General features: G+C 37.1%; 1 protein-coding gene across 1 annotated transcript; it reads left to right on the top strand.

Annotated features, from left to right (window-relative positions):
- Nucleotides 1–872: 872 nt before the first annotated feature.
- On the top strand, nucleotides 873–8,925 carry LOC145984336 (uncharacterized). Its single transcript, XM_083117988.1, has one exon. It carries the CDS (start codon nucleotides 873–875, stop codon nucleotides 5,457–5,459), a length of 4,587 nt encoding a protein of 1,528 aa, XP_082974114.1. The 3' UTR covers nucleotides 5,460–8,925.
- The last annotated feature ends 5,777 nt before the right edge of the window (nucleotides 8,926–14,702 follow it).

Below are 14,702 nucleotides of genomic sequence, written 5' to 3'. Positions count from 1 at the left end.
TCATCACCAAAAATCATGAAAAAAATATATTTGGTCCCTCATGCCATACTTTAAAACATACCAAAATATGATTCTGGGACTGCAATGGGATCAGAAGATACAAAATAATATGTGTAACTATGTTACTAATAAAAGCCTCATTACATGAACTATGACGAGTCAAATTTTCCTTAACACCCCCCCTACAAAATGTAAAGGAGTTATCGTAGGTATAATTGGTCATGAAAGAAATAGGTTAAGCACAGGGAGACCCCTAGCCGTGTGTGTGAAGGCTTGTATCAGTCACATAGTTACACATATTATAAGCTTTATTTGATCTTTCTAGGCGAAATAGGGGCGGAGTTACAGCACATTTAGTACAGCTAAGCGGGTTCAAAAAAAGCAATTTATGCGAACTTTGACCTTGAATAATTTAACAATTACAAGACAAACGAGACTTAAAATTTCCGTAGTTACTAAGTTCCATGCATAGTTTCAACTCCCCAAATTTCATGAAAATCGGTGATGGTCAGGTTGGGGGCTGTGTTGATTTCGCATGGAATGACTCATTTACAACTTCTGATTTACTTAGCTTTTGTAAAAATTCCATATTTCCAGCCATTAAGAAAACTAATTTTGATGATAACTTGTTATTCAAGCTTTAACATCTCTCCATAACTTGCCTCTTGTTTCTCTGTTGGATTCAAAAGATGTTATTCTCTTCTTTCGCAGGGCCTGAAGCTTGGCAACTGGAAGCTCGGCACAGAAGACTTTTTCTGGGCTGTATGAAGATACATGTCGGATCGACAAACGACATCGCCTGTTCTGAGGGTAAGACCTTACCTTAAACACAAATACACCTCACAATTCATTGCCTTCACGCTCACAGCAGGATGGCTTCAGCAGCAGTCAAACCCAACAACAACGTGGCTGGTGCAGGGTTTAATGCAGTCATCAAACAAGAGCCTATGAATGACGATGAGGAACAGAGAACTTCATCTCATTCAACCTCCAATTCGGGAGACGAGTATGAACTGAAACCAGCGATCACAAACGGTGATGGAGAAGGGACAGAAAAGTCACTTAAGAAAGAGACGCAAAGTGCAGCCAATTCAGAAGATGAAGATGAATTGAAAACGGACAACTTATCTGTGATTTGCAGCAGTCCAAAAACTGGAGATGCATTTACTCTTTCCACTAAACGTCACATCCTAGATGCAGAACACAGCCAGGCAAAGAAGAGGAGGAAGCAGTCAAATCCAGTTCGAATAGCTACTCCTGTGTTGGATGAAGCGGAAGCAGGTCATGATGGTCCAGATAGCGAAGATGAAGATAGACTTGATGAAGTAAGAACGAATAATGATCATATCTTGGTTGTCAACAAAAACTTCCAGCAAGCATCTGTAAATAACATACCAAATCTTAACGGTGGAAACATAAGTCCTTCTGCGAATAGTCAAACAAATCCGTGTCCTCATTGCTCGGAGCCATTTCATTCCGAAGAAGAACTTAAGATTCATGTAGAAAACGAGCACGTCCAACGACTTTTACAAGGTCAAGTTCAACACAAGTCTTCTCTAGAATTATATCCAATTAAAAAGGAGGCTCCCCTAAATCTTTCTAATGTTCGTTCTACAGATTCAGTGTCACCAATTGACTTTGGAGTCATTGGAGCTTGGGCTGCTGATTTGCAAATGAAAACAGAACCTCGAAATGATGTGCAGTTTCAAGGGACCAAGCCGTCGGCCGCACTACCTCAAGCCTCTCTTGCTGTACCACCATTCCGAGATGGAAAAATGCTTCTGCCTGGATTTTTACCATTAGGCCCGCCTTTCCTTTTACCTACCATAATTTCTCAGGGTCCCTCAACGCCTTTAGCTCATCAGCCTACCGCAACTATTGGAAGTGGAACACCTATTCGTATCTTTAACCCAGAGGCATACTGTGAACTTTGTAATAAAGAATTTTGTAACAAGTATTTTCTTAAAACTCATAAGGCAAACAAACATGGCATATATGTGGATAATCCTGGATCGACAATGGCAGCAAGTACTTTGACAAGCTCACCATATCCTAGTGCTTTTGTGGCGACGAATGTTAATCCACCTCCCCTTAGGCCTGCAATCCCTGCAACGCAACCTATTAGTAAATCACAAAGCTCTGCGATATCCAATACTGGAGAAGTGTCTAACACCAAATCTCCTGGAAGTAGTATTATGAAAGCATTTTGTGACATATGCCAGAAAAAGTTTTGTAACAAGTATTTTGTCAGAAGGCACAAAGCTAAAATACATGGTATAGTTGAAGAGAACATGAACGTTGGAACTGGAGTACACGGAAATTCGAATGCCTGCAACATAACCGCTTCTTCAACTGGGAGCCAAGTTCCGGCCAATGTGGATATTGATGACTGTCAAGGAAAAGAAGATGAAGAAACAAAGCAGATGAATGGAACGGAGAACACCTCAAGTAGCCATGACACTTCACCAAATGCATCGAGTGCTATTGAATTTCATATCACAGAAGCAGAAGCAGAAGACGTGTCTCAAAGTGAATCTGATAAGATGAGCGACAACAAGTTAAATTTTGTACAGAACAACCATAATCTAGAAGAAGAAACTTCCTTGGAAGTATCTCCAAAAATCGAAGCCCACAAGGAATATGAACAAACCCAAGATAATAGTAAATCATCAACTGACGTAAACACCACTACTGAAGTTAACTTACCAACAACTGGTGTTCAGCTTGGTACATTGTCACCAGCGAATGCATGCCAGAATGTTACACCAGGTAGTATACCGAAAAATGCAACATTTTCTCCTGAACGTCTGCGGAGACTTGGAGTTATAAATGCTGATGCATTTTGCGAAATATGCTGTAAAGAATACTGTAATAAATATTTTCTAAGAACGCACAAGATGAAGCGACATGGTATTGTCACTCCTGATAACAATGGGGATGGAAAATCTCCTTCTATGAACACTGGGCATTGGTGTCAAGCCCAAACCAGTCCTTTGAATCTGATTATGAATGAACAGTGTACCAACAGTTCTGATTCTACTGAAAAGGCAATTCATGAGCCACGAATTGATATTTTTGAAGGTGAAGATCCTGAATGTGACATTTGTGGTCGTAAATTTCAGAACATTTATCTAATGCAAATGCATCGTGCTTATATCCATTGCAACTCTAACAACGAGAGAGAAGCTGATGGATCCACCCAGGAGAGTCCTGATAGTAAACCTCAATGTTTCGAAAATAAACCGTCTGAAGATTCTTCTGCTCACAACAGCGATCCAGGAGTAACGACTGAGCTATCTAATGAAGTGAATGGCAACAATGGTAGAGATAACATAAGCGAGGATCTTCAGAAACTTCAAACTATGATTTTGCAATTGAATGATTTGAACGTTGGAAGAACTTGGGCTTGTAACATATGCCATAAAGAGTTGGGTAATCGCTATTACCTGCGCGCCCATATGATGACAGAACACGGCATTTTATTTGATGAAGAAGCAGATACTACCAGCGAAAAACTCTCCAGTTCTGAAGAAGTGAATTCGAAATCACCAACTTCTACACTTGACCCACAGACTTATTGCAATATCTGTAAGAAAGACTTTGTTGCCAAATATTTTCTACTGAAACACATGGCTAGCTTGCATGGCAACAACGCAATTGCCACTTCCTCCAATGAGCAAGTGAAAGAAGAAATAGATGTGAAAGAGGATGCAGAAAGATTCAATCCACCAGAGAAAAGAGTATCATTAGCTCCTGCTAGTAGCTATTGCGAAATATGCAATAAGGAACTGTGTAACAAGTATTTTATGAAAACGCATATGCAACGAATGCATGGAATTGAGATTGAGAATGGAGCACAGATTGGGGGAGTGATATGTGACATTTGCAACAAGGAGTTATGTAGTAAATATTTCCTGAGAGTTCATAAGCAAAATACTCACGGAATAGTTGAAGATCCGCCACCTACGCAGTCCAATAAGGATATAGTCAACTCATCTTCCCAATCTCAACATGAAAATGACACTTCTTTGAAACCATTGGAAGTGGGTGACCTTAACAATCGATATTATACATATTTTACAGAAGTGTGTTCCATATGCAGTCGGCGCTTCAGAAGTAGTAAGTGGCTGAAGGCCCATTTGACAAACGACCATGGAGATGTTGGTAGAGAAAAATGGAAGGAGATAGAAGCGAAATATCAGTCTCAACAAAACCATAATTCAAAACAAATAAAGAACATGACGTCGAATACTCTGCATACTAAAAATGCCACGCATGCTACAACCATCTACAGTCATATTTCAAATACTCCGAGCGGAAGAAATATTATGTCACACCAAAAGATTTTGGATGTAAGTGCAGAGGGTTCCTGCCAGCGTCAATTGCCAATGGAATCTACTGAGCAACAAACGAACGAGGCAGGCAATATCTCAGGGAGCCAACACATTTTTGCCGGCCTCTTTGGTTCAGGAGATCCACCCGTAAAAAGTTATCACTGTTCTTATTGTTCATTCTCAACTCCAGTTCTCGCCTTCCTTTTTGTTCATGAAAGATCTCATACAGGATTGCCGTCGCAAACAATTCCTGATCCAAGAAAACCTTTCCAGTGCCCAGTATGCCTTCAAAGTTTTATGCAGATTGAATTATTTCAACATCACCTATTGACTCACCAATTTTCAGGATTGCTAAATCCATTTCTAGCTTCTCCCTCTTTGCCACCTTATTCTCAGACCATGGAGAGGGTTCAAATTGCCCTGAAGAGGAGGCGACATTCACAAGACTTTGCAGAAGAAGCGGATGAAGAGCATATACAGGAAGATCGGAGAGAAAACGAAGGTTCAGACGAAGAATCGTCTGCAGCAGAAAATAAGTGCAAATACAAATGTACAAAATGCTCTCAGAGATTTAGAACTCGGGAACTTTGCGTCAGCCATGTGCAGTCAAATCATGGCCCATCTATGCCACTATCTAGCCCATCGCCTCCATCCCCTTTGTCTTTGGTAGATGCTGCAAGTCCTTCCAAATTTAAAGCACATCAAGCAGTATATAAATGTCTACGATGCGAATTTTCGTCTATTCACCTAGTCACACTCAAGAAGCATATCAGAAAGGACCATAAAAGTGACGTGCCACAAGGAACTCTCCTGGAACAAGATCCAGAATTATGGTGGGAAATTAAGGATGCTGTTAGTGTTGATATGAAAAAGAAGTTGCAGGATACAGCGAAGAAGTCACACATGCCTGCAACTTATGCCGTTCCCCAAAGCCACCGGATTGCAGATGGTTTTATAATGCAACCCTTTTTGCTGGAAGAAACAAACAACGCCAAAACTACTAAACAAAATGAATCAATGGTTCCTATAGAAGATGGCAAATTTGTTCCTTCACTTGTTTTTCTGCCTGTGAAGGAAAAGTTGTCGGAACCCCGCACCGTGTCCTTTAACTTGACACCAGCCTGAAAACTTATAAACAAGAGATCAAGAAGATTTTTTTCTTAAAAAATAAGACGTTTGCTGTGAAGGTAATTTAGTATATTTTGTTTTACTTATAGAATCTTCGGCGTGAGCAACACCTGTGATTTTCATTGTGTTATGCGTTCCTGTGCTTAAAGAATTGGCATATTTTATAAAGTTCCATGCATCAGCACAAGGATTTGAGAAAAGACTGAGTAAAGTTGCACCATATGTGGTTCCAAGTGTATCAAGGAACCAATTGTTGTAAAAGAAACGTAATGTTTCCGAAGTTCCTATCACCTTGATACTCTAGGAACCCTGCTATTGTGATGAGTTCGAACACATTTGCTTTGCTCAAACGAAAGGAAAGAGAATCTGTGGAATGTGGAACACCTGTGTTTGTGAGGTACATTCTTGTTTCCTAATATGACTTCCAAGCTGTCCTTAACCAACTCAGGGTTATAAAATCAAGTACAATCAGACAATGTTAGAAATAATCGCTGGTGGCAGTTATAGTTGTCGAATTTCATTTAAATAAAAGTCGTGGTTGTCTAACGTATTGAAACTGTGTCCATGCGAGTAGGTGGTGCTACCAGGTGAAAAGTTATATTCAAAGCGGCACGGAGGATACGTTCAAAAGAAGTGGAGAATATTAGTCAACCCCCTGCATGTTCTGGATTCAGTTGCAGGACTTATTCAATGGTAGTAAATCCCATTTCGTTGCTGTCAGAATATAATTGTCTGGCATAGTGATGTCCTTATGTGAGTATCAGAACTATCCTAAACTCGTTTAAAATGTTATAATATATATTCTAATATCATACCTCATTGTCAATCAAAATGGTGAGTCGGATGAGACAGGGGGTTCTGGTTGTTTATGGCCAATGTTGTTTCGGGGGCCTTCCCCTGTTCTTTATCTCCGGCTCGTAACATATTCAGGGAAGAAATATATATATATATAGGCTTGTAAAAAAAAACTTATAAGTGTATTATGAATATTAGTTAATTTTAATATTTCAATGGGTCTATTTATTAAAGTAATGCTATTGAGAGAAAAAGTAATTTCGTGTGATGTAAATTGTATCGTAGTTTTCTCGTGATGGTCAGACTCGCCTCTATTACGCGTTGTGTTACATAGACTACATGTTGTTTGGTAAATATATCCTTGTTAATTTACAAGCACTTTCCCTATCACTGATAGCTGGAATTGGCCAGTAAGTTCTTTCGTTCGGTCGTCGAGAAAATGCAATGTTAACGTACATGCAAACTTTTGTACATTTTTGTTTGTTTAATTTCCATTTCCCTCACGTTTGAGTACCAGCTTAGAAATTGGAACGTGCTAAAAATGTTTTCTGTATTTTAAACAAAACAGCAGATAAAAATTTTCACAGTGTAGAAGAATTCATCTTACCCAAGCGAAAAATATTGAAAATATAAATGTTCCTATATGAAGAGTACAAATATATACCATATTGTGTGCCTTCGAAACACACAGCACTTTGAATAACTTTAAAATAAATTGTTGTTGTTACTCCTTTGTTCTTTAGATGTTATTTGGAATCGTTTCATTATCAGTTGAATTACATATATATGTATATAGAGGAATAACTAAGCAAACATGAAAGGATAAGTTAATTTTCTATAAATAGACTGCAAGAATATATGCAATTAATCTAAAAGAACGTACATCAAGAACGTCAATATATAGCCAATTATAGATGAAACAGATCTCATTTATAAGATTAGGAAATTATTGCTGTTGAGCCGTGCATCCCAAAAACTAAAATTAAAATTGGCTAAGATTTAATCCCTGCTTTGTTTAGGAGTGCAAATAGAATATGGGCAAAATGAAAATTGAATCAATTGTATACTACGATAGTATTTTTTCCTGTTAATGCAACTATGTATTGGAAACTTTTTAAAATCACAATAGTCTAAAATTCAATTATTTTTTTTGTAATTTTAACGCTTGTTTTAAGACGGAAATAGCAAGCATGGATGTAATATTAGAAGTTGTTCAATAGGCCAAAATAAATTACTGCTTATCTGGATTACGAATTTTATGTGCAATACCGCATATTTTTGCGAAGCCCTTTATTATTATAATAATGTTCGTTGCAAGCACATGAGCACGAAAATACGCAGTTTCTTTGTACAAATCATGCAGGATTAGCAGATGTTATTTTGTGTATCTTTCAATCTCCTCAGTAGATACTGAACATGAAGAAGACTTGTGGATCCAATGCAGACTCTGTAGCTCCGTATGATGGTCATTTCCACGACGGCCTTCGTGTCCCCTCGCTTGTTTTGAAGCCCCCTCCTCTCATAGCCACCCCCCAACTTCCGTCCTCCCTCATAACTTGACTGCCACCACCCTCAATCGATAAGAGCATTTCCCCAGTAGACAGCCGGGGGAGAGGGAGCTGGACCGCCATCTTAGAGAATGACAAAGATTTCCAACCAGTTTAAATGTAATATCTTGCTTCTTGGATCTCCTCTTCCCTGCTGCATTTAATAATTTTTCTGAGCTTGTTCACAAAAACATCGGAGATACAACAAATTGTACAAATTGCATCTCTAATCCTTAAGGTAGAGCAAAGTCTGCACTGCATCTTGCAAGATGAAAAATTGAAGTATATGATCGTGCTCACGAATGCCCGTCGCTCGCCTCAAGGACTAATATTTGCAAACTTTGCTGCATCATAGCAATGGATATAAAGAAATTTATCATATCGGTGTATCTATTTACACGAAGGCAAATAAAGAACGTGCACTTGCAATCTATACAGAAAATGGACTAGAAATATGGAAGCTACAAACCCGATGAAAATATATAAGATAAAAAATAAGTCCTCTGTTTTCAGAAATATCTGATGGAAAACATGTTTGCACTATAAAAACTGACATGTCACACTTGCGCAAACCACGATTATGATAATGTGTTTGCCCTTCGCGTTTTAACAGTGAGAAAATTAACAAGCATTTTCTTTCACGACTCCGTAATGGAAACGGCCAGACTAAGAGATAAGCAAATTTATTTCCACCGAGGAAACGTGAAATATCAAAACTCGTTGAGGGTTTTACTGTCTGAAACAAAATTTCGTGTGATAGTTTCATGAAAGGCTATTGAAGTGCTAATTTTTGAACAGTCGAAAGCACTGTTGTTATGTCGGACTTTCAGATGATCAGTGCAAATAGCTGTTGTATTGAACTCTGCCCAAGTGAAACACAAGGAAACAATAACATTCCAACAATGGAATTTTAGTTTTATAGTAAAGAGATAATCCTATAGAAATTAGTTCATGGGATGTGCCATTATTAACTTCTAGTCTAATTTTTACTATTTGTATATGATCATATTTTTGTCAAATTATTGACGATAACGCTAATAATGCGATGCCTGGAAGAAAATGGGGAATGTGTACATTAATAAAATCCAGGATATCATTCGTGCCAGTTGTTAGTATTACTATGGGAGCATGCAATTTGTTATACTTTATATTTCAAAATATTATGATTTTATGATCTCTGATTTATGTACGTGTATTTACTCTTTCAATGATATTATTAAGAATAATATATCATTCACAGATTTTCCTTATTTTCTAAATATTCTCGATATATATATATATATATATATATATATGCATACATACATATTGAAAAGCAGAAGAACGAGTGTAATCCACATATTTCAATTTTTTTGCAGAAAGTCATATTATAAATTAAAGTTCTTACTACGAGTGAGCTGATTATGACTTTATTAATGTTTAGTATTCTTATACTATTTCAATTTTTAATATTTTGTTATATTTTATTATAGTTTATTGTATTACTTAAATTATATGCTATAATTTTTGGAATGCTTCCTTCTTGAAATGAATATAAAAGGGACCTTATGCTTAGATGAAATGACGAAATGGCAAGTTAATATGAATTTATGTAAAAGTTTTTTAGTACTTGAGAGGGAAATCATTGACTGAAGATAAAATAATCTAAGTACAAAAATACTTGATTTGAAACCACATTCAATTTTTTTATACAGTAAGGTGATATTACTATCACTGGATACAGGCTTTGAAAATATTAATAATTTTTTTTAGAAATAAGTTAACTAATTAAGAACTATATTATCTGTTTGCGTTAGAACATCAATATTTAGAAATTTCATTTATGTAAATTTCAAGATAATGTAAATGTAAGGTATTTTTTTTTCGAAAAAGAAATAACAAAATTGTGTGTAATGAACGCTGACTCGAATTCAACTTAATGTCATGAAATTTCAAATCAGCAATGTTTCGTTGGATTAATTGTCTGCATATAAAATCAAAAGGTTCCACTTTTCATGTTTACTTAGAGTAAAAAAAACATATTTAGTATCTATGCTTCCATTTCGTACTCATACTTTGTGAAAATAGGCTGTGATTTGTATCCTGGAAAGACAATAATTTAGTGTTTATAGTTGCTAAAGTACACAAATCCATTTCTTTGTAACGAAAATCGTCTTTTTATAGACTTATGTATTTGCGTTTACTCAACAAACATAAATTTTAATTGACTTTTTGTTATTGTGATCATCAGTCTTTGGGAGTCCATCCATGTTTACAACGTTCTTACAAGCAAGTTACATTCTTAGCAACAATTCTGCTCTAACGTTTTACAAGTAAATTTATCGTTAGCATTTTGAACATATCCAGGCTTTGATGTGAAGGAAATTTCCAAACAAGGTGAATACTTGAAGTCGTGGGACGCAAGTGGATAGTCTTTTTCTGAAGTTCCTGAAGTACATTTTAGAAAGTTTATTTCAAACTCTCTTTTCCAGTTTATAAGAGAAACTAATGTTATCTTCTCTTGGAAATAAATTAGCTGTATGAACATTTCATCAACGACAATTCTCAACGTTCCATTATTTTCAAAGTATAGCTGTTACTTTTAAAGCATCTAGAAGCTTGAAGCTTATATCTGGCAACAAATGAGCAGATTCTCCCTGATATAGACCAGAGGAGTTCTCCTTTCCAGAACTCACCTGGTTGATAGCCCGAGAGAATTTGTTATTCTAAATATTAGTTAGTTTCACACGAGTCTATTAGTCGCTGCTAAATAAATTGTGTTTGATTGTTATTCATACTTCAAAATTTTGGTATGTTCCGCTTCAGCTTATCCTACTCTAAAGTTACTTTTAACTAAATTATAATATTTATTTTAAGCAGTTAATCTTTAATCAATTAAAAACAGCACAGGTTGTTAAATCAACGTTATCTTACATTCTCTGTCGTGCATGGATTTATACGCTTCTTCAGCACAAAGTAATTCTAAAAGAAAATTACAGTTACTAAAAATGAAATGGTAACAGTAACCTAAGTTACTTTCTAAAATTTCCGAAGACTGGTGATCATATGCATGTATGTAGTATTTTGATTTTCCTTTGAAGAGTACAATTTAATTTCTAGTCCTTGATAGTTGGTCTTGTTAAGCAATGACAAATTTCAAAATTACCCTAGTTTCGTAGTGAAATGTGTACTTTGTAGAGTGATTATGTATATTTTATCATTGCTTCTCATTTCTTGTAGTTTCAATTTTCATTTGTATTATGTTAATCAGAAATTAAAATTATTTGTGTTTCCCTTTTATTTTCGTTTATTTATTTATTTTGATTATTTTTACCTTACCTTTTAATTGCTCTATTTAAATAGTATTTTTTGGTAAAGCTTTGATTTAAAACAAAATAGTTTAATTACTAAATGGTTTCCAATAGTATCAGCACACACAATATCGTCGAGTACTGGCTTAAATAAAAAACATAATTTTGTAACAAGTATAATTGGAAAATTTCACATCTATTTGTTTATATATTGAAGTTCTTATCGAGTGTTTCGTTGCCTCTGCATAATATATCAATGCTACTATGAATACTCTGATAATGTTCTGTGAAATTAAGTTCAGAAATAAATGTAGAAATAAATCTCAAGTCAACTTCCGGCTTGTGCTTCTAAATGTAATTTCAAACCTCCTCATTTGGTCATAGATTAATTTGAATCAAAAGGAGAAGTTTCTTGTTATTTTACGTCAAATTTTCAACCCCTTGGGTTAGTCGTGATGATGAGAATCAGTGATGAACTTATGAATGGGTGATGGGACAAATACAATGATACATCCATGCCTTAACCAGGATTCGAACCTGGAACGTCTTGCTTTATAGCGCGTTACACTGGCCATTGCATCACGGAGGGCGGCTGATTTTACGTAATGATATCCATCTTTAGTAAGATAAGAAACAACACGCATGACTGTGAAAAGGCTCGGTATTAGTTGTGACATTTGTGACAGATGTTTTAAAATATTCTCTAGCTATAGTTAACTTGTTACTCTAAGAAAATATAAACATTAAGAATAATGCATTCAGTTTGCACAAGTCATAATACCTCACGTAATAGAGTTATGGATAATAAACATTGAAAACATTTTAATGGTTGTTTAGTGAAGAAAAAAAAATCCTTAATGAAAGCACATAGTACGAGGACTCGCATAATTAGGTCCACTTACAGGTCAATTTAATATTCTTGTAACATTTTAACAATTTAGCGTATCCCATTTTCTAGTGTAAAGTAGTTTTATCCTTATAAACAAACCACCTAAGCCTATAGCTTAATTAGGAACGAGGACACAGAACGGTAAACGAAATTATCATAAGTACAATATGTCCTCTTGAAAACACAGGAATTAACATGTGTGTGCACTTAATAATAAAACATTGTACATTTTTCGTTTCTTTTAGTTGTATTGTTGAGTAAATACTGTAGTTTTATAAAATGGCCAGCCATGAATCAACGATATTGAGTTGAGTCTGGATTCTCTTTCTAAGTACAGTACAGTAAATGATCTGAGCAACTACCAATATACGCAGAAGAAATATAAACTTAGTATATATTTTTTGTCTCTGTACTTAGGTATATTTTTGTTGTTGTTTCCCCTCCTGTAGCTCCCAACGCCAATGTTCACAAGTAGGTTCGGGTCGTCCAAAATTTAATAGGAACGCTAATCCGAGCGGCCTAACATTATCAAAGTGTGTCGAACATTTGGCTTGTCATGCGGACAAGTGATTCCAATAATTTACGAGCAGTCTCTTTGCTGCATTTTTTCCCCCTGTTTGCCCGTTCCCCCTATTTCCGTTAACTAATTTCTTGCGTAAACGTGATTTCCCCCTTTGGAAGAATAGACTATTATGGATGAAAATGCAAGCCTAACTTTGTTTCATTCAAATTCGACCCAAAATTCCGCTAAATTACCGAATTTCCATTTGTGTGCTCTACCCTGGAGGGCCATAGCGGTCGACGAGCCTCTATTTTCAATGCATGATTTATAGTCATTGAGTTTACGGGCTTAATTTTAAAAGAGCCTCCTTGCGATCGGTGGTCCGTGCAGCAGGCGATTATGCAGATGGTCCGGAGCTGCGGTTGGCCATTCATTCCTCGCCTCTCGCTGCTGCCACAGGCGGGGGACTTCTTTCGCACGCGCCTAAATAATGTTGTTTCTTTTTGTGGCGATGGGCTCATTGTTAAGGAACTGTTTCTCCTTGTTTCGTGATTTTATTCCATCGTTAGTTATTCGATTTGCAGCACAGTGGTTACTGATCGGGCAACCGGGGTTCGATCTCTGGTTGGGATTGATGAAGTTTTGTATCCGGGTCGCTCGGTTGTCTAACAGCATGGAACACGCTCCTTATAAACGCGTTCCTAGAGTCCCAGGTTAGACTCTGGACCCAGCCACAACTTTTCCTCCTACTTTCTCCACGCGAAACCTTTGGGTGGTCTTCGAAAATGTCGCGGTGTCCCTGTCGGTAAGATAGCTCTGCATTTGATTTTACACGTACCTACCCCAGTTTCGAACAATAAGTGGGTATGGAAGGTGAAAATTGAAAGATAACCTAATTGGATATCAAAGCAGTAACGAGATGCTATGTGCAGACAGTGAGAGGTTATGCTACTGAGCAGAATAAAAGTTTCAATGTACGGAGATACCAAGAATATTTATTACAGAAACAGTGTTTGGGCTACTCAGCCTCTTCCCTTCAACCTGGAATAACGAGACGGAGCGGGGTGCTGACAACACCATCTCTCTTTAGTGCAGATATTATGTTGAGGTATATCTTCCAAACGATACTTACAGTAATTAATGATCGGTTTACTTCGTGACTTCGCCTATTTGGCAAGATCTCTTTTTCGTTTTGGTAATAGAATTATCAACTTTGAGTTTAGGAAATTTATCACACGGAAATGTCATGTACGGAGCTTTAAGAAATCCGTGAAACTCACCCATTTTCCCCAATTTCAATCTATACGAGCCTAGATTTATGTACTACTTCCTCCAACCGCACATGAAGCAAGCGGAGATTGCTGGCTTGTGCCGCGTGACAATACCCATTCTCTTGGCGTGACATGTTGCGGCAGTGAAGAGTTAGATACACTACGAATTTGCAGGGAACAAAGACGGCCGTTGGAGCTCCCGAGTTGAGAGGGGAGGGGGTTTAGAGTGTTTGATAGGCACCATTTTTTCCCTTTTTCTACTTAAGCTTATTTTGCCTTTGAGCCTGAACTTTGTATGGGCCTGCCAAGGGTTATTTAGCTTCGGATCTTCCCAAGCAGTCTCCCTTCTGTTTCCAGCAGCCTTCAGGCAAACGGTTACATTAGTATGGAAGTTGGTAGAATTCGAAATAATTCATATCCTTTCACGGTATTGTTCATTCTGTGTACATTCGACCCCTTTTTCGAAACCATTGTGCATTCTGATTTTCCAGATTTTTGTGAAAAACATCTGTCCGAAGGGGGAAGCGACAGCCGACGACAAAGACTGCCTCTATTGTGATACGGATTTTTGGAAAATGAAAATTTTTGGACAAAATGAAAATTTATGCATCCTTTGTAGTAAAAGAGGCCCTTTCCAGGAGATTAGTTCGTGAATCCCCCCACGTGGCGTTCAGGGAAAGCAACAAAGAGCCGAACGCCGTGACATGAGGTCCAAATGCAAATGAAGAAGTGGATGGGGAGGGGCGCGTTGTGTTCTCGGATTGGCTGATCAAAAGCAACCATTCTAGAATCGTACATTCAACCGAGAGGCATGTAAGAAAAGAGAGAAAGAGGAAAAAAAACTTCCAGCGTGAGTCACATATAATAAAGACGACTGTGGAAGCTTGGACGAATTGCAGCGTTCTCGTTCTGTATGAAGTAATGACGAGTAAAGGAAATTCGGATA

The sequence above is a fragment of the Lepisma saccharinum genome, chromosome 2, assembly GCF_977018435.1.
Source record: "Lepisma saccharinum chromosome 2, izLepSacc3.1, whole genome shotgun sequence".
Lineage (NCBI taxonomy): Eukaryota > Metazoa > Arthropoda > Insecta > Zygentoma > Lepismatidae > Lepisma > Lepisma saccharinum.
Note: the sequence above shows the minus strand (reverse complement) of the source record. Positions and strands in the feature narration are given on the sequence as shown.